A 21,383-nucleotide genomic window follows, 5' to 3' on the forward strand; every position below is an offset into this window, starting at 1 on the left:
GGCGGGTCTGATGCGATGATGCGACAAATGGTGGTTTGTGACGTGGCGGGGGTTGGGCGGGGGAGCGGAAGGGATTCCTTTGAAGTCTGATGCTTCTGATGCCTGGTTCGGGGAGCAAATGGGTGCGAGGCTGATGGGTTTGACATGCACGCGCGTCTCACACGAGTGCATCACATGAACTGGACGCAATCCGCACTTGGTAGGGATTTTGTTTTGCCTACTATATACTCTCCTATTAATCGCTGTGGGATATAATAGGCGAGACCTAAAAACGGGTTAATTCGTTTCACAAAAGGAAAGCTAAACGCTGTGATGTTTTAACATTTCTTTATTTTATGATATTTACAGTTTCCATACTGTTATATGCTGGTGCTTGGCACAATAGTATATATTCTCGAGCGTACAGAGAAAGAAACAAGCAGACGTGCACAAAAAGCGTTCCACACATTTCCCTAATATACCTCCCAAGAGTGTCTCGATTGACCCCCCCCCCCCCCCCCCCCCACACACACACAACCTTCTCTCACTTTTTTCCTCACATAAAAACGCCGACAGGCACACAGACAAACCTAAGCAGACACTCAGGCAAAATAATCAGGTAAGATTAAATCCATTTTAACCTCGTTACCTTCCTTGGCTTTCTTAATTGCGGCATCACGGGGCTGTCTGGATTCCTGTGTTTGCAACACAGCAGAATGGTGAACACCGGACGTTATGCAAATGAGCCCACGCTGCATAGTTCAGCGGGGGCTCAGCTCAACAGTCACTGCTATACAAGTGCCTTAGCTGTCGGAGACAAGTCACCAGCACTAGCAGCCAATGTGCCTGCCATTTATGAGTACCGGTACTCTCCTGGGGAGCCGAGAAGTGCTGGTACTCGGAGTGATAAAATTAAGAAGTGCCGGTACTCAGTACCTGTGAATACCGGCCCATTTAAAGCACTGGCCTAACCCCATCTGATCCAGCCCCATCATTTATTGCTGTATGCACTGCCCCTTGCCTAAGAAGGTCTCCAATATTATTTTGTCAGTGTTCACTTGCTGCAGTACTAAAATGTAATAAGACAAACAGTGGTTCATCATTATTTTCCTAGAGGATGATCAAATTCATGAAGGACCTTTTTAGGCTTTTCCACCGTTTGCACACCCTCCAGTACCAAGGGATTTGAATACGGTGATTAGTCAGCTGATGTAGACTCCGTTTGAACTGATCAGTAGAGAATATCTCAAACTCCTCTCATGCAAAACTGTGTTACTTCTAGCTCTCACTTCAGCAGTGAGTTGGAGCGCTTCAAGCTTTCACCACGGAAGAATATTTGCTTCAAAAAAGACAGTCACCTTGTGCACCATCCCTAGCTACATGCCGGAAGTCCTCTCCAAACTTTCACCTTAACCAACTTGTCATTCTCTTCTCTTTTTTTTTAAAGATACTTCCATGTCGGCAGAAAGATCTTACATCAATTGGATGTGCACAGATTAATGAGTGTCTAAAAGGAAACATGACCAAAAACATTTGTATTTCTGGCTCGTTTGTCGTCTTTTTTGGGCACCCCTTCAGGATCCGCTCGCAATCTAAGTAGGGAATTGGCCGTTGACTGTTAGCCAGCATCACCTTCTCTCACATTAATGCTGAGCCCTGGCTTTAACACTGAGCGAGGTTGCATTCCATGAGAAGCATGGTAACTACAATTGGTCTCTACTCAGGAAAACCTCTCTGGAATATTTCCCACGCAGCTTTGAGGAAAAGCAGTAACACTTTGACCTAACACTATTGCGTGGTTCTGAATGCAGCAGCCAACACTTCAGTGGATCAAGCAGTCCTACTCCGTCTGTTTCTATGAAGGTGAGCCTGCTTTCCACTTTAATCTTGACACAGGTGGCCTCTAGGGGAAGTTTGGGTGTTTTTAAATGAGGTGGATGTGCAGTGCTACCAAACCGACACTGTTGTTGGGCCTATTGCCATTCATAACACTACGCTGCTGTTTAAAGTTACTGAGTTTCCCCAAACAGATGATGGAGTATGTTTAAAACATGTGAATCTAAGAAAGTACCACGGCTGGAGAACTGGAGTTACAGGTAAGTAATACATTTCTTTTTTCAATTAAAAAACTACGTTTGGAGTTCTGTTTCTACTATTTCTTAGTGGACCTGTTGCACTAAATATTTACCCTTTTACTACTTTTCTTAGGGGCAGGGAGTATAGATTCAGTGTGGGAATTTGAATAAATCATAGGGAGGCGTGGCTAGAGCACTTCCATCTCTTTCTCCCAGCTATTCACAGTCCTGTCCTGACGACTCTTAATCAGTTTTCTGCACCATTTGGTCAGCTGTTTTATTTTAGCTTATTTAGTGTCAGTGACATTGACTTTGATTTTGCATTTATTGACTTCACACCTTTCAAAGATTAGATTAATGAAGTATGTAGGCCTTTGTGAAGTAGTTGTTCTTGTAGTTTTTCATGTCTTTTAGGTCCTTTACCACCCTCTAGTGGTTAATGCAGCACTCGCATAACCTTGCAATAGAGTGAAAAAATAACTTGGCGGAACTTACTTTTTACCAGCCCAGCTTTGGAAAGTAAATCTTTTCTCAGCTTGTTTTATCATTATTCAAAGTGTTTTTTCTATCCGGTTTCGGTCATGTGAAACACCAGCATAAATAAAAGCACGGACAGATTTATTAAGTTAATAACGTTGTTCCTGTAACCGACCTGACAATTATTATGTTTTACTGTTAAGTGTGGAGTTTATACATTCACAAAGATTTATCCTTTCTGCATGTACAATTCTAAACTCGGGGGCATCGTCATAAATACAACTGGTGTAATGACAAGCTACTGCGCTAGTAGTTCTTAATCGGTGCCAGCCACATGTCAGGTATTCATTTACTCGTACTTCAGTGCTGCGGATTTGTGGAAGACGTTCTTATGGCGAACATATGGCAGAAAACGTATTTTTTTTTGCTTTCTCTCGTGTGGGTTAAAAGACCAAACAATTAAATTGAGTTAATCTTGCTATGTCAACACCTATTTTTTTGGGTATGTGTGCAGGCAGGCACAATTCCTAATGAATTTAGCATGAACAGCAGGAAACGACATTGATAACCTAAAGGTTATGTATACTATCCTCTAACGCCTCCACCTCTTGTTCATGCCTTACTCGATACAAATTCCCGACCTCATTTCCGATCATTTGCCTCACCTGCCTGCAATCACTGTGGCTTGGTTTGACCATACGCAATGCCTTATTGAACCGGTGACGCGACTCACCCTCCAACCGCTACATCCCGGCAAAGAATGGTAAGCTTGGTAGAAGGGACGGTGTGGCCTTGATACACCATCATCCATTCTCTGGCCATTGGTCTGATCTATCGAGCACATCAAGCCCCTGTTATTCACGGTGGGCCCTAGTGGACCCGCATCTCCTATGTGTTCGGCGATTACAGTCCCCTTAACAAAAGTCTCTCTACTTTTCTTTAGAACGTCGCTGGTGATACCCACATACATGTTTCCCTTACATTTAAGCCTGACTCCGAGTTCTCTGAGGAGGTTATTCAATTCAAAGTGAGAAACATATTGGCAGGTGACAACTGTTGCAGGGCACCTGGCAATACAGAGTGAGCCAGAAGTTTATCTATAGTGGAGATATTAGGAAACACTGGCGAATGTTTCTTAAAGATGGGAATGATGCTCTCATGCTTGGTATATGGAGGTATTGATTAATCTCGCGATAGGTGGCAGAAGTGAAGAACTCAAGCCAACAACTTTAGCCTTGCAAACAGAGCAGCATTTTTGAAGGGGACCATGATTTTCTTAATGTTACCCCGGCTACTCGTGTGAAAGCAGTACCATGTTGAATAGGACGGTGCTGGTGGAGTCTTCATGTCCTGGTGCTGGGGAGAAAGGCCTCCAATGAGAGCTGTAATTTTGTTTATAAGAAGGATTGGAAATTGTCACAAAGGTTATTGAAACTCTCCAACATGCTTGCTGTTAGTTTGGCTGGGGTATGAAATCCTTGTTTGGTCGAGTTGTCAGTCTGAGGAGTATGCTTTTTGGCTACGGTGTATTATAATTTGTGGCTTCTTGAGTGCACTTCATGTGCAGATTGATCAGATTGCATTTTATTGTAATTGCAGAGAGCTGTAATTTTGTTTATAAGGAAGGATTGGAAATTGTCACAAAGGTTATTGAAACTCTCCAACATGCTTGCTGTTAGTTTGGCTGGGGTATGAAATCCTTGTTTGATCGAGTTGTCAGTCTGAGGAGTATGCTTTTTGGCTACGGTGTATTATAATTTGTGGCTTCTTGAGTGCACTTCATGTGCAGATTGATCAGATTGCATTTTATTGTAATTGCATTCTATAGCATCTCATTCCCCCTGACGAGGCACCGATGCGCATTATTGGATGGGTAGGACATAAACCAGAGCTGGGTTGGGGAGGTGTATGGGGGTGGAGCTACAGTGCTTGTATGGAGGAATGTTCAACTCATTGGAGTGTGTATTCTGTGTGAATCATGCTGATTGATAATTGTGCTCTTATCTCAGCTCACAGTCATAATATTCTGTCAGGAAGAGGAGTGTGGTATGGGCCTTAGTTTTTATAAATGAATGAATGAATGAATGAGTCTGTAAATAATTCACTCCTTCATCCACTATACCTAGTACCTATGCACTGGGTATGGGCATTCATGGCAGATACTGTATATGTTCCCTGCAGTGATAGGTGAGTGACCCACAGGCATGGACTGTGTAGAGACTGCCAAAAGTAAATGATTTCAGTTCAGTATAGGAGCAGCATGCAGGGATGTTCAGGAGAAACTGCCATAGCAAGTACTAATAAGGGACTATCCAGGAGTAAGAGTGTAGGAACTCATTTACAGGAATACTGAAGTAAGATTTGATGAGATTCAACCAGGTCTGTAGCGAGAGCGATCCATGGTATTCAGAGATTACAGATGTAGTGCCCTAAGCTGTTCACCCAAGAGCAACAGAAGTAGCTGCTTACTGCATACACTGCAAATAGGTTGCCATATTAAATGTTCCAGGGTGTCTCTGCATGACTGATGTAGAGTAACCGGTAAGCTGCACTGAAGCAATTCAGTCGTAGTAATTGTTTTTTAGATTCGTAAGTCATAGAGGGCAGTCTGCTGGAACGCTCTGCAAGTAGGCATGCGTGACTCAAGCTCACAACCTGGTGTGCATGTCCACAAAGAGTGTAGAAAGGCAAGCAGATGTGATGAGTCACAGATCAAAGTGACAATGGCTTTGTGGTACAAAAGGCATTCACCACTTTGTTTTCAGGGGTGACTTCTTGCCTGTTGATGATAGGGAGGTGTTGGTAAGAAAAGACCCCCGGCAACTCAATCAATCAATCAGTGAACTTGTAAAGCGCACTACTTACCCGTGAGGGTCTCAAGGCGCTGAGGGGAGGGGGTGCTGCTACTGCTCGAAGAGCCAGGCCTTGAGGAGCTTTCTGAAGGTGAGCAGGTCTTGGGTCTGCCTCAGATGGGTGGGGAGGGTTTTCCAGGTCTTGGCGGCGAGGAAGGAGAAGGATCTGCCGCCGAAGGTTGTTCGTTGGTTCGCGGGGTGAGGGCGAGGCTGGGGGGCAGGGGTGTAGAAGTTGATTCTGTTGTTCAGGTAGGCTGGTCCGATGTTGTAGAGTGCTTTGTGTGCGTGGGTGAGGAGTTTGAAGGTGATCCTCTTGTTTGCGGGGAACAAGTGCAGGGAGTGAGTTCCTCTAACCATGGAAATGTAATCACGAACAGAATCCTAAGGCAACTCTCATTTATTCATATATTTCAAAATTCCGAAAATACATACATGGCAAAGGGAAGGAGGGCAACAGAGCAAATATGCAAGAGAATAGATACCTATAAAAGCAAGGTAACATGAAATAGTTTTCTTATGTCCCTTGCTTTTATAGGTTGACTGAGATTAGTGTGACTGTAGACACGAATGCAGTGTGGATGTGAAATTATGAGATCGTATTTTGTTTCTTTGGAATTTATCATTATATCTGTAATGACATTTAAATAAACATCATTGTTTAACTGATATCCATTCTCTTTCCTATCTCCTTTGTTGCCCTCTTTCACTTTGCGATATATGTATTTTCGGATTGTTGGTCTATATGAATAAATGAGAGTTGCCTTAGGTTTCTGTTTGCTGACGATAGTAAGGTACCCTAGATGGGTTGGTCATCAACAGAGCCTTTCTCCTCGACTGGAAAGCTGCGATTGTTATGACTTCAGCAGTAAGTCTGACAGTGGATGTGCAACTACACAATCACTATTTACTCCTATTTTAAGCTACAGAGTTTACCAGCTAGACGAGTAATGATTAAATATGTAAATATATGAAAAATACCAATGTTCAAGAGCTGCAGTTACAGGTTAGTAACACATTTCTTATGTGTCCAAGAAATGTTTGGAACTAGAAGGTATGTTTGCGTTCCTCTGAAAATTCAGTAGTTGGTGCCTACAAAACTAGGCACCTTATTAACTAATATGCCTGACAATTCAATTCAGGTAATTGGTGGAGAAAGTAATGATATCATAACTTATGGTTCTGATCGGTCACCCCAGACATAGCGATAGCTCTTCCCCCGGATATATAATCATCAGAAATGATAGCTCTGAAAAGACTGGGCGGAGGTTGAAATTATGTATGAAAAAAAGTTTGAACGTAGATGCTCTCCTGCCCAAATTCCATGTAGTGAGAGTCTTTCATTCTCACTTGATCTCTCTAAAACTTATACTTTCTCAGGGCTGCTTGTTTACCGCCCGACTAGGTCAGCTTCAGAATTTGTATCTGCTTTACCAGATACACTGGCCACCTACTGCCTTCAAACAGTCAATTTTACGCTGTTAGGTGATTTAAACTTACACTTTGAAGACAAAGGTTGTACTCTGGCCACAAGCTTACTTTTAGATTTATTAGCATCAACTCCCCAATTAGTTTTGTCCCCTACACATAACAAGGGACATATATTGGACCCTATTTTTTTCAACATTCAAAATATGAGTACGGAGCCCCCATTGCCAGTTTGTCACCATTTTATCATCCCGTTATGCATCTCAAAAACAGGAGTAAAAACTTCCTGGTAAACTGAAAACAGATTTCACCAGGCAATCGTCCAAATTGGATTAGAAAGGTTGGGAAATGACCTTGCAGGACTCAGCACCATATATGGATGGACATTTCTACCTCTAGCATTTACTGTTTGGATCAATACCACCCTAGATATATTTGTCCTTTTTAGGTCGAAGCCTGCGATGCAGCGCATGCGCTGCTGCAGGCAAGAGTTCTTGTAAACAAGAAGGGGGATGAAACCACGCCCCTTCTGCCATTGGCCGGCCTCTTGAAACGGAGGCCTGCCATTGGACAAATCCCCTGTCCGGATGATTTGTCTGGCTGTGATCCCTCCTTTTCAGGACTCCGTGACCTGACTTCTGGTGTCGCAAACCGATTTCCAGAAACGTTGCTATGGCAACCACGGGGCAGGTCATGGAGTCCTGGAGGGGAGGGATTCAGTAGCTGTTCCCGCCCCCCCCCCTTCTTTTTTTTTCCGTGCGGTTTTCTCTCATTGTTACCTCATTCTCCTTGCTGGAAGGAGGCATTTGATGGACCCTCCTTGTTTTTAAATGTCATACCCAGAAAAAATTAAGAGAACGGCACTTTGACGATGTAGCAGAGGCTAGACTCACGTGATTAAGTTCTTCTGAACAGCATCTGCCCTACCGGGTTTGGACGCCGGAGAATGAAGAGAGGATGGCAAAGTGAAGAGTCAGGGAGCTCGTCGACGGACGGAGGCCAGACGTGCAGCAGGTAAATCGTTTGTCAGAGAGACAGTGTATTGTCAGAGAGACCTCACCAAGGAAATGCTGTTCGGTTCTCCTGCTCAGTACCCTAATTGTCAGAGTGGTGGCGCCGCCCAAAAAGACACGGTTCCGAATCCCTTAAAAATGTAAAATATAAGGCGGCAGCACCCTAGTGGCAGAGTTACGGTGCACGGGAGGGAGTGCTGCATGGGGCAACAGCACCGATGCCCGTGACGCTCTGTACAGCGACCAGCCAGGGAAACATTTGATGTTGCCCCTGCCCAGTTCTTAAGCTTGGCAGGCCCTGAAGATGTTCACTCGGACTGCATCAGCCAGCTGCATCTAAGGATGCTATTTTGCTCAGCAGATCACACTGCAAATCTGATTAGCGACCCGGGAACCCCACCACCCACTCCCGTGTACTGGGCTCTCCAGGGGTGAATTTACCCCTTTGGTGGAACTGAATTCGCTGAATTTGGAAAACACCTGTTCAGGGTCATGTTGCACTGCACCCGGTTCACATGCAGTAAATATACCGCCTGCCCCTGATTCAGATCTTAGCAGGCTCTGTTATAGGAATCCCTGGTGGTATCCAGCGTCCTGCAGTGGTCATTAGCGCCCGGTAAATGCACGCTTGTTCCTCCTCAAGCCGGGACTTCAGGTGGAGCAAGGCACTGCTCACGTTTTTTTTTTCCCCAAATATGGTCGTGACGATTCAAATACAAAAAGCCCAAAGTCAAGGCGTACATTGAGGGTTATTGTTCCTTTCTTGGATTTCCGGCACATGCCCCCGATAATTTTCTGAATTGTGTATGTGACCGTTAAATGTCAATTGTTGAATAACCATCAATGTACGCCTTGACTTTGGGCTTTTTGTATTTGAATCGTCACGACCATATTTGTAACATCGTAATTAGTATTTGTTCTTTGATTATATTTATCTTCTTTGACTTTACACTTCCTTGAGCACTACCCCTTCCCCCTTCCCCCTTCCCCTTCCCCCCCCCTTTGGGGCCATTTAATTCATGTGATTGTATGCTGATAATGGTAGATATCTGGTGTTGTTAAATAAATGACAATACCTGAAATTCATTCTTTAATGTTGTGTTTGTTAGTCTAGTAATTCTAGTGTATGTGGTTTACAATACGCTTCCCTTGCAGGGACCCTTTAACTCAAAGCCCGAAAGATGCTCTGATGTGAGCTCTTTTGGGAACTGGGGCCTCGCATGGCTCCAGTACACCTACAATATGTCATTTCTATTTATCTCTTCAATTTAGTTTTTTTTTATATTTGAACGATATTTGTATTTTTTTTGTACATAGGCAACACCCAGTCTGATGGCGCCTTCCAGGCGTTTTTAAAAAATCGTTATCAGCCTACCTCTATCGAAATGGCAAATTTCAGGGCGCGCACATATGACTTGTACCATATTTTATTTTAAAAAAATAGAAGATGTTAATATGTCCCGTAGAAGAACAACCAACCATGTAATGCAGTGAAAAAACGAAGTGTAGATACATAAGAACACAATATATACGTTTTCTACATTTTTAATTCATTTTGCTGCACGAGCCATCTGGTAAAGTAATATAATAAATTACACTAAATTGAAATGTACACTAATCATACAAAACATAAAAAAATACAATATATAATCATACAAAACATTTCCAATCGCGGTCCATAGAAAGTGTACTCATAATTCAAATGGAATAAAAATTATATATTTCATATTTGTGTATCCCATTAACAGCATCTTTCACATATTAAATGTCTTGAGGAAACGTCCTGGTGGCAAGTTTTCAGTTAAACTCTGTTTTAACAAGCATTTGCAATGCAATAGGGTCTCTCATTTACGCAAGTTTAAGCTATTAACATTGTGTGGACTGGGGGTTGCTGCGGACCGGAATAACAGGCGTGGAGGCCGTATATACTTGGCTATGGTAGCTGTTTTTATTATTCTGAATGACAAAACTGGAGTATGTACAGAGTTCAGGGTGTGAAGCTGTAGTCGGTTCCCAGGTGTATACCGGCTGATGGATCTTCCGGAGGTCTTCACGTCTTCCGGGCGTTGGGATAACCTCGGAGGGAAACAGAGAAGCAGGGGTTTAGTCCTTTTCAGCACGGACTTTTGAAGTACCAGTACCAACGCCAGGGCCGTGAGGGAACAGAGATGACCGTGAGGAGGGGAACGGACAGGGTTGTAGACTGGGGGGGGAAAAGAGGTGTGGGAAGGGTAGAAGAGAGGTGCTCTCGTGACGGGTTGGGGTGTAGGGACTATGGTACAACTTATAGGTGCAGTGTCTCTAATATATATTTATATACAGTGCAAAGGTGTGCTATCCGTGCGTTCTATCTCTATACAAGTATTTACAGTTATTCACAAGGGGACACGGAGACGGTAACAAGGTACTCACGTGCCCCGCCGTAACTCTCCAGCGAGTTACGGCCGCTCTCCAGCCACCTCCAGAGGACTCCACCACTCCTCGGTCCAGACGTCCTCCAACTCTCCGTCTTCGATCCTCTCACTCCTTCCGCTCTCCTTCAATGGTTCGCTGCGCGCTGTCTCCTGCGACGAGTCGGCTATCTGGAACGCTCTCCTCTCTTCGTCGTCGGCTTTTATAGTTCCTGGTCCGGGGTAGGGGGCGGAACTTCCGGTTTCCCGGCAGGCGGCTTCCGGTTCGGCACTTCCGGGTTCTTGGTGTTCGGGATTCTCTGCTTCCGGGTAGGGTCTTTGTCCGGTCCTCTGGTCGGGTTCCTGTAGGGGGAAAAAAAGAGAAGGACTCCTGGTCGTCAGAGACGCAGGAGGGTTAGAGGTCATGGTATCCCCACTCGGGTGTCGCCCGGTTGAGGTGAGTGGCGTCCCCCTTCCACACATTGTAAATGACAATGCCTTTTATTTGGGATTTAAAAACAAAACAAAAAAAAGGCATTGTTATTTGCAATGTCAATAGCTCAAACTTGCGTAAATGCGAGACCTATTGCATTGCAAATGCTTGTTTTTTTTTAAATGTAAGTAAGAAGTCCCATCTCTGTGACAAATCCAAGTGGTTTTCTACTGGGCTTGAGTGACTTAAAGAAAGCGTGTAAGAGATGTGAGAGTAAGTGGAGGGCTAATTATAAAGACACTGATAAGCAGACTTCCAGACAGGTGTTGAAAACATATCAACACGCCATCAGGAGTACCCGGCTGAATAATTTTACAACCAGGATCAGCCAGTCCACAAATTCCTACCAGGAAATCTACACCATTGTGGGAATTCATTTATGAAACATACTATTTCAGGGACGACAGCCCCCTCCCACCCCCATTTTTGAGGCATTGGAGAATCACTTCCTACGAAAAGTAAGTCTTATTTACAACACCTTGGCAGAAACAGCTGATTTCAACAACATGAATTGTGATGAACCTATTGTTAATAAAGTAAATGCTGAGCTTGCTAAGTTTCGGTCAGTGGGGGAAAAATATATCCTTGCTATTACAGGGCAGGTCAAATCGTGCTCCTCATTGGACCCAGCTCCCTATAGACATTCTTGTGAAAGGAGGGGATGCCATTGGCACAGATGTCAAAAAACACACAAGGGTCTTGACTCCTAAACTCAGCGCGGCTGAGTCAAACCAGAACTATATAACAAAACAGATGCCACTGGTGAGAAACACCTTCAACCTATCAACATTTTTGTGCCAGTAGCTGTTTAGATTAAAGCAAAAACAACCAGCTCAACGTATAGCAACGTACAAAATTTTTAATTCTTTTAGAATTTTTCTTAGTTTCTGACACTATATTTTAGTGCATGAAAAAACAGACAATTTTATATACAATATGTACAATAATAATGTGAAACACTCAGGACATTTACACACTTCTAACATACTTGGCCATTCAGTCATACACAGCACAATCATACAAAAAGAACCAAACTGGAAAGGATGGGTCCACGTATCGGTCCTAAAATAAATGGAAGTAATCCTTTTTTGATTTTACAGTTTTTAAAGTCTTTGCAGAAATTCAAAATGAGTATCCACTTTTCTGCTGATGGTGAAGGGACCGTAGTCACAAAATTAGTATTAGCCAGATACGGGACTAGGGTGGTCGACGCGTTTTGAACCCCTGTTGCTGGAGGGGTTCTCCTCAGGACCAGATAGTTCTGTAACAATAGCAAAAAAACACTACTTAGGGTGGTGTTAAAAAAAAAAGAGACGTACCCCTGGGTAAGACAACAGCCGCATCCTACCTTAACCAATCAGTCAATGATCCAAACGTGAATAGATTTCAGACACGAAGAACCAAGAATTTCCGACAATGAAGTATGCGCTGGGGCTGCAGAAGAAGAAAAATAAACAAGCGCGCTGCATTTAGTCGCAAGCACTCACAATCGATCACTCAGACTGACCAGATTTAGGGGTTAGTTACCTGCTGGTTTGGCTTCTAACTCGCCAAGGATTCCATGACTCTCCTTAATCTTGGAGGTGGAGAACTGCTCTGCCGCTGAAAAGAGACGGACAAGAAACGTGAGTCTAACGGTTCCTTTGGACTGGTCCACGGGATCGTGACTGGTACGGCGTTGGAAAGAAACGTACCGGTGGAGAAAGGCTTCCGTACTTCACTCAGGCACACGGGATGAATCACCTTTGCCGATTGTTTTTGCTGGTACTTCCTGGTTTAAGAAGCTCCCAAGCGTTTCTGGGACTTGTAGTTCGAAGTGCAAGTTGCTTAGGTATTGGCAAAGGGAAGCAGTGGTGTGGAGTGTAAATAGCAGTGACCTGGAGGGTTCAGGTGCTAGGTTTATAGATTTCAGAAATTTCATTTAAGCCCCGTATTACTGTGTTGAATTTCATTATTAACAGCACTTCACGCTGTGCTAATTTTGCATCCAAATCACCTCCTCGGGGGTCTTTTTCAATTTTAGAGAGGACTGTCCATCTGAGGTCAGTTTGCTCATGCTTCAAATTTGTCCAGTGATTAACTAACGGGGCATTTTCGGCCCCTCTCCGGATCCGGGATTTATGTTGCGTAATAAGACTCCTGACTTCTTGTGTAGTTTTTCCGATGTAAACCAAAGGACACGGGCAGACAATGGCATACACAACATTTTTGGTTTTGCAATTCGTGAATGTGTCATGCTTCCAATGAATGTTCTCAAAAGTAAAAACTGAGTCCTCAATGGTTTCATTGCAGCAGGTACAAGTCCCACACTTGTGGTGTCCTTTGGTGGGTGGTAGTCCGAATAGACTTTTCAGTGTGGGAGCTTTAACAATCGGGAGGGCAGCTCTTACGATGTGGTTGGCTACACTTTTTTCTTTTTTGTACGCAAACAATGGGGGTGCAGAGAAATCCTCATGCAGGTCTTTTAATAAATGCCAATTGGACATTATGAGTTTCTTGTATTGAGTTGCTGCTGGACAGAAAGTGGTGACACACACCAACCTTCTCAATTCTGGTTTTGTTTTCTTTTCCAGTAGGGTCTCTCGTGGGGTCCACCAGGCTCGTTTGAGAGAATTCTTTAATAGTTTTTTAGGGTAACCTCTTTGGATGAGACGATCTTTTAAGTGGCCAGCATGTTTAAAATAGTCCTCTTTTCCTGAGCAATTTCGACGGATCCTTAGAAATTGTCCATATGGTAGGTTTTGTTTCAGACTCCGTGGGTGGTTGCTGGAGAAGTGTAGCGCTTTGTTCCTGTCAGATGGTTTGCGGAATAAGGTCGTGCATAGGCCCTCTTCGTGTGGTACAACTTTAACATCTAGGAATGTAATGGATTCATTGGATGATGTAACTGAGACCTTGATGTCATTTGTTCTTGAGTTAAGCCAGCCAACAAATTGGTTCAGATCTTCGTGTCCCCCTGTCCAAATGAGGAACACGTCATCAATGTAACGCATGTAGTTTGAAATGCAGTTGCTGTATGGGTTGTCATTGTATATAAATTTTTCTTCGAACAGTCCCATGAACATTATGGCTAGCTCTGGGGCAAAGGGACACCCCATCGCGACCCCCTTTATTTGGTAAAAGAACTCTGCATCAAAGGTAAAGAAATTTTTCTGTAATGCAAAGCGAGCCAAATCCAGTATGAACTCATTGGTCTTTCCCGATTGTCCAGAAAAACAGTTAAAGCTTCCAAGGCTTGTTCTTGCGGAATTTGCGTGTACAAAGACACAACATCCAGTGTGACAAGAAGTTGTCTCTTGTTGTCAAATTTGATGGTAGCTATTCGGTTCAGAAAAGCAGTAGTATCTCGTAAATGGGCTGGGATGGTGTCGATGAAGGGTTTCAAAAAGAAATCAATATATTTTGCCACTGGTTCAAAAAGTGACTCGCATCCAGAAATTATAGGGCGACCTGGCGGATTAACCTCATCTTTGTGCAATTTTGGGAGCACATAGAACACTGGGGTTCTAGGATTTTTGTTTTGTAAGAAGCCTTGGTCAAAACCTCTCTGGATTATTTCAAACATTTGATTTTTTATCTCCATGGTGGGGTCCTTGCCGATGCGTCTATAACAGTTTTTGTTTGAAATAATCACATTATTATTGTACATATTGTATATAAAATTGTCTGTTTTTTCATGCACTAAAATATAGTGTCAGAAACTAAGAAAAATTCTAAAAGAATTAAAAATTTTGTACGTTGCTATACGTTGAGCTGGTTGTTTTTGCTTTAATCTAAACAGCTACTGTCACAAAAATTTTGGTATGTTGAAGGTGTTTCTCAGCAGTGGCATTGGCACAGATGTGTCAGATATCTATAACCCTCCCTGGACAGTGTTGTGGTCCAGAATGCTCGGAAGCATGCCATTTTAGGCCCTTTATTGTAAAGAAGCAGTGTTACACCCAGAGCAGACGGCTAGCTAGAGACCAATTTCACTGCTTCCAGGGGTTAGTAAAGATTTGAAGAAAGTGATGAATAGATATCGCTCTCAATTCCTGGAAGTAAACAACATTTTGCATCCTACTCAAACGGGTTTCCGGCAGAGCTGTAACACGGAAACCACATTATTAAGGGCCACAGAGTACCTAAAACAGGTCTTGGATCAGGGTGGATCGGCTGCTGTTATTCTCCTAGATTTAAGCGCAGCCTTTGACACAGTCTCACACCCTATTCTTCTTCGCAGACTGGAAAACGTTGGCATTATCGGCAGCACTTTAAAGTGGCTATCATCCTTATCTAATAGGAAATTTCAAGTCCGCGAAGGGCCATTTCTCTCCAAGAAGCATTACTTAAAGTGTGGGGTTCCGCAGGGCTCCTTACTCAGTCCCACATTTTTTAATGTATACGTCATCTATTATTGGATATTATATACCCTATTGCTTTACTATCATCCCAGAAACTTAACAGTTGCTTAGAACAAGTCACCAATGGAACGGCAGCAAACTTCCTTAAATTGAAGGGGGAGAAAACTGAAGGCCTGGTAGTTGGCAACAATTCACCACTATGAGACCAACTTACCTGCCTCAACAAAATTCGGGCTTCTCGCAGTTCCAAGAGTCAAGAGGGCCAGAGATGGTGACCTCTCTTTCATACCTAGCTTCGAAACTTTGAAACTCCCTGGCTACTAGTATGAGACTGAATGATAATTTGTCAAACTTTAGAGAGCATCTGAAAACTTAGTTGTTGACTTAATTGGTTAGAGCTTCAGCAGGGTTGGCTGGCTTTAGGAAGCCTGTTTTGAGGTAGGCATGCAGTCAATAAATGCTATAATAATAATAATAATAATAATAATAATAATGTATGCCCCATCAACAGCCCAACCCATAAAACAGTTCAATTTGCAGTGGCAGTGGTATCTGTGACCCCGCCCTGATCCATGCCACTAAAAGGCAATAGCTCCTATTCGTTTGGTGCCCACTGCACTTTTTTGAACCGGGAATGCTCCTTTGTTCTCACCTGTGAAAATCTCCTGATCAAGACTGTTGAATATATAGGTAGGAGGATAGGCGACCATTCTCCAATTCAGCTTACAGTGAGTGGATGCTTTGGGTCTTAGGCAGGCGTAAGGCGAATGCTTAGAACTTTGACTGCTTCTCATTTCATTGAGGAAAATGAGGGCACAGTTAACTTGCACTCCCCTCGGTGGGAACCAGTACTTGTGAGGTCAGGTGCTGTTTAGTGTCTCATCGGAAATACTGGATTTAAAAATGGAGATTTCAAAATCACAGAAAGGATTGAAACCACTGCATGTGTACAATGAATAAATGTTCTGTACTGTTCAAAGGACATACACAGGAATATTGCAAGGGATGTCACCAAGAAACTAGTAGCTGTGAGAAAGAAATGGTTCTTAGTATTGAGCAAGGCTTGAAGCTTTTTCCGTGTTTCCCAAGAGTGAAAAAGACAGCACAATGGAAAGGGACTGTGACTGACCCATGTAGTATGACTGGCTGTGCTCAAAAGGAAAGCCAGAGTATCTGTCATACTATAGGGAACTGCACATGTTCATCCTGTTCGATGATGATACCCTCAGGAATCTATTTTTGGGAACCTTTTGATCTTTCAAGTTGCTAGAAACACACATTGTTAGTTGATGAGATAATCGATGGAGGGGTCCTCCCTTACGTAGCTTGAATCATCAAGTACAGTTCCTGACCTGCCCTCGTGTTGTTTAAACACCTCTAGTGCCTGCTCAGTTCTAAACTCCTACAGCTATTTAAAATAGCCCATTCTGAGATATCCTTTTGCCTGATCTGTAATTGTGTTTCTGCACACACCTGGTAAACCATTGACAGTTGTCAATTATAACAGTCATTGTCCCCCACTTAAATGTAGACTGCAAATTTCTTGTCAAAATACTTCCAAATAAAATCTTACCTGCAGTCTCCTCCTTGATCCTCCCTGACCAATCTGCTGGTATATGCTGAAGATCAGCACACCTGAATATCGGCAGGCGGTACAACTGTTTAGTTGTTGCATAAATACTTGAACTTCCCGTGGCAATATTGTCACTTGACACCGAGATGTAGTTTGACTACATAGCATGGATCTTCCTCTTGGAATCTTACAAAAGATGGACTTCGGCCTTCTGTTGATCTCCTGGTTCACCCGCCTATATTGGGAGGACAAAAAGTGTTGTATTAGAATGATTCTGGTTGAGGAGAGGTATGAGCCTGGGTAGTTTTCTCACCTCAATGATTTTTGTATTGGCACTGTAGCACCTGAACTGCTGGTTTCAAATACATATACTAGTCAATGGAATTTGTTAGGACAGCAGCACTGAGTACCTAAAATTTTTGCATGCAGGTGATAGCTTTGTGTTTATCGCTAATATTATGGGACACACTCCCATAGCAAATTACGATGTTTGTTGAATTCAGATCTTTTATCAGACATAAACTTAAACTGAACTAAATCTGAGTTGTTTCTCTGGCAACTCGCATCTACTGTCTTCCTGGTGAAATATCATGTCTATATTGCAGAGTTGGGCTCCCGATACTTTGGTATAAGGTTCACCATGTAGTGTGACAGATTCAGAGTAAAACCATGGTGCCACTGAACAGATTTAATGGCTACATGACATAACGTGGCAAACCCTGATTGGTCCTGGGCTGGACCCCACTTTTAGAATTAACTGCCCTCTACCTTTCCTGTACACCTTACAGTATAATAAGTTGGTCCCTATTGTTTAACTTCCAACAAATCATTGCTGCACTAAGGGTTATGCTCTAGGGCCAATGCAATCCACATGTTTTTTCACAACTTTTCAGTGGTTGGTATTTCAAGGAGCCATTTTGATTCCTTACCTGCACTCTGACTGATGGGCAGCTCATTTATTGTACATTAGTAATTTGGCATATTTGTCACCAAGGGAGCCCTTAATATGCCATGGAAATCCATACATAACTTCATTGGCTTTATTTAATTTAATTTAATTTAATTGTGGGTTTATATAGCGCTAGGAATCGACTCCCGGAGGAGTATCTCCGCGCTTCGACCGCTGGGGAACCCGTCCTGGCTCACCCTGAGAGATGGTCCCTAATGGGTATCCCTAAGGTGCGACCAAGCATCCCTGGCGGTCTGGGGGGGCCGTTGTGAAGATGAGGCAAGCTAATGCCCAGAGTTGCCGAGTGTGGTCCCTGACTGGAGTAGGCACCGAGGCGAGAATTATCGAGCCCGCTGACCCTGGTCCACGACCCTGCCGCGTCGGGAATCGAACCCTGGTCCCGGGCCGCCCTCTGCCTACGGGTCTGCCGCCTCTAACCAGTGAGCCACACCACTCCACTGGGGGATGGTGCTAACATTTTGCACCAGACCATAAAAAGAGTACTTAAGGCTTGTGCTGCAGCAACAAAACCAGTGGACTGAAAAAATAAGGGGACCGAGTTGGCCTCCTTTTAAGCTTGATCTATGTGAGGGAGGTTAGGGAACCTTGCAGTTACAGATCACGGTGACCTGAATTACCCACTTGTGTGATATGAGGTAGAAAGCCAGATTGAAAACATTCTTTTAAATGTTGAGAGAACATGACCTGGCCAAGCATGGGCATTTTTGCTACTTCCAAAATACAGGTATGAAAGGAACAACAAACACACCCTTGCTCCAATAGAGTCTTTGGCCCCCATGGATTAAATGAACACGTTGCATTTGTTCTGCACACCAGGAATAAATTGCTCATGAGACTTGACACAAGGCACTTTTCCATTCCAGGGAGGCAGCCATCAATTTCAGCTTTGAACTCATCTAAATTAATATTTTACTTAAAAGTTTACTGCCACAAATTGAATCTTTGCAAGTAGACTTACTGATAACCGCTCATGTACACTCAACACCAAAAATGCTTGCACTTTCAATCACATAACATTGGGCTTGGGTGATCTGATCTTTCTGAGAAGGGGTGCACATGGAACTGATTACCATTTTATAAGTTGATGTAGAATTCATTGTCCATGTGGAGGTACTAAAAATAATGGGTCATGTTTCTGAAAAGTGTAAGTCAAACCTGTTCACCTTTGACCGGATGCTGGCATTGTGGTAGTTCCAGGCCTTCTTGGGCTAAGAGATGGGATGGTGTAGAGCAGTGGGAAAATCTTGGTATTAGGTCCAGAAATTCTCCAAGAAGTCGGAAAGACTTTGGAGACCTATCTCTATAGGAGACAAATGTTGACAAATAGCATTGTTTTGCCAGACAGGAGTTTGGGATCAGGAATGTATTATGAAGTCTTTAGTTATGCCATCTTCAATGATAATGATACAGAATAATTGTTATCAGCTATCAGTTTTCTTTTAATTATGAATCCTTATTAGTTCTACCTGCATACGTCTCGCCTAGGTGCTGCATCCTCCTTCCAGGGCAATGTAAAAGCCTGCTCTGCTGTTGTGGCCCCCGCACACCACGCTGTCTTTTTTGTAATTTTTTTTTTCCACAGTGAATTCTATCCTCATTTCTATTTCTTCGAAAGGAATTTTTAAAGAATGAACATTTACCATACATCAGTACTCCAGTAAATGTTTAATGTGTATACAATGATTAAAGGGGCATGGCATGAAAATTCATTGAACGAAGACTGATTTCATGTGATGCATCAGAGGATGGAGGCACTGAGGCTTGGAGAGATGCTCACATAAAGGGCTGTTTTATTTAGTGATTTTTATCTTTGCTGATGGAGTGGTATTCTGAAACAATTGTGAAGAATGGAGAATAATGACTAGAAGTGCCTGAAACACTGTGTAGGTAATTTTACATTCTCCCTACGCAAGCATTAAAACATATTTGGTTTGCTTTGTATTTGGGTTATGGTGAAAATGACATGTAGTTAGTAAGTAAAATGTGGTTCAAGTGAATGGTTATGCATTGCTTCTTTCTAGGCTAACAATATTGTTTCTGTTTAAGGTTTTGTTTCAAACATCAGAAACCTTTAAAAGTGAGAATGAAGAACTGAAACTGAAGTTTGGGGAGACAAATTCCAAAGTCCTCCAACTTGAAGAGGATATTATGACTGTTACTCAGAAAGCGATCACAAAAGAAACTGAATTGGACAGGTATGTCTTTGCCTTTCACAACTTGTCTTTCAAAACAAAGACAACTGTTTTCATCACTGAACACCATGTAATCTTTCTATAGCCTTAAAGACAAGCTGAAGAAAGCCTTACTTGAAAAGGAACAATTAGAATGTCAGTTGAAGATTGAGAAGGATGAAAAGGATCTTTATAAGGTAATCCCATCTCTTCACAGTGTTTTATCCTTGATCCTCAAAACTAATAGTCTTGCAACCAATACTTAAATTAATTATTGAGGCTTTAAATAGTTGAGAATACTTTCATTTAAAACCATTTAATCTAAAGACCAGAGCCCAACATAAATGTATATAAAGTTTGGCAAAGAAGTTATATTTAAAAAACTTTTTTTTAATCTTTTGGTGAACAAGCATATATTTGGGAATATGGTTGTTTCTCTTCTTTTGAAGAAGGCATGGTTGACAGTTTTGGCTGGAAAATGCATTTATGACTTTAGATTACTATTTCTGTAAAGGTAGACCTTTTGGTCTCAACCATAATATAGTTGTTTGCCATTAGACAATAAAGACACCCAACTTGACTGAGCACCTCTGGTGTTTACTTTTTGCCTCATGTACCTCTAAAGGGCACATCAACGTGTTTATTTATTGATTTATTATAGTGCCTTTACCCAATTCTTTTAATATACAGTAACCAAAACGATATAATGTGTAGTAATGAAGAACAATCTCAAAAGATAAATCTGGGTACCCTCACTCTGCTACAGTGAGCAAGTGTTCAGTTAAAAGGTTTCCAAAAGCATATAGTATTGGAGCTGAGTTAGTACCAATAGTAGGATTGTTACAGAGATGTGGTGGAAGGAGTATGAAAAAATAAAGACATGAAGAGGCACAAAGAGGGAAATGTACATAAAGACCGAATTGTATGCCAGTTAAGAGAGCAAGAAAATTAATATAACGAGATTATATGTTGTGGCAAGTTGAGTGTAGAACTTTCATTAGTATGATAGTCGAGACAAATGAGAAGACTGATACAAAAATCTTAAATAAACTGAAACAGAGTAAGAGGATATTTAGGAAGACTATTGTGAAGTGAAGATGAGTAGTTGATGCAAGAAAAAAACCTGGTATTGAAGGTGCAGTTTAAGAGAAGATATATAAAGAAAATGTTTTATTTCGTGCATATTAGATGAATGAATGTGACCATTCTTAACCAGGATTAACAAGAGTTTTGGAAAATTCATTGAGTCGAAGATGATGAAGATTTCTTGCTGAGGGAGGACACAGGATAGGAATCAAGGAAAAGTGAATAGAAGATAGTAGGTAGCTAAGCAGTTTCGGCAGCAGGAAAAAAAAGAATCTCAGTTTCCTTAAGGTTACATATTAGGAAATGCAGTGGCATTCCGTTTTCAACAGCAGACAGACAGTGATTTCATTACAAATAGAATCAGAAGAGGCACACAATGGGAAATGGCTCTGAGAATCATCTGGTGTGAAATAATTTAAAAGGAAGAGATAATAGAAGCTAAAGAAATATTAGCGATGGAAACAGTTTGACTTTATATTTAGTAAAATAATATAGCATTTTCAGTCCTCAGGCCAATAATCTGTAAACTCCCCTAA

General features: G+C 42.4%; 1 protein-coding gene across 11 annotated transcripts in view; it reads left to right on the top strand.

Moving 5' to 3' along the window:
- Positions 1-21,383, top strand: part of TAX1BP1 (Tax1 binding protein 1) — an 804,469-nt gene that overhangs the window by 255,720 nt on the left and 527,366 nt on the right. For all 11 annotated transcript variants that reach the window (XM_086941702.1, XM_086941704.1, XM_086941697.1 and 8 more), the window contains exons 6-7: positions 19,637-19,785; positions 19,868-19,958. In XM_086941702.1, coding sequence (XP_086797828.1) covers positions 19,637-19,785; positions 19,868-19,958 — 240 coding nt within the window. The remainder of the gene's footprint in view (positions 1-19,636; positions 19,786-19,867; positions 19,959-21,383) is intronic.

Source organism: Lissotriton vulgaris, chromosome 10, assembly GCF_964263255.1.
Source record: "Lissotriton vulgaris chromosome 10, aLisVul1.2, whole genome shotgun sequence".
Lineage (NCBI taxonomy): Eukaryota > Metazoa > Chordata > Amphibia > Caudata > Salamandridae > Lissotriton > Lissotriton vulgaris.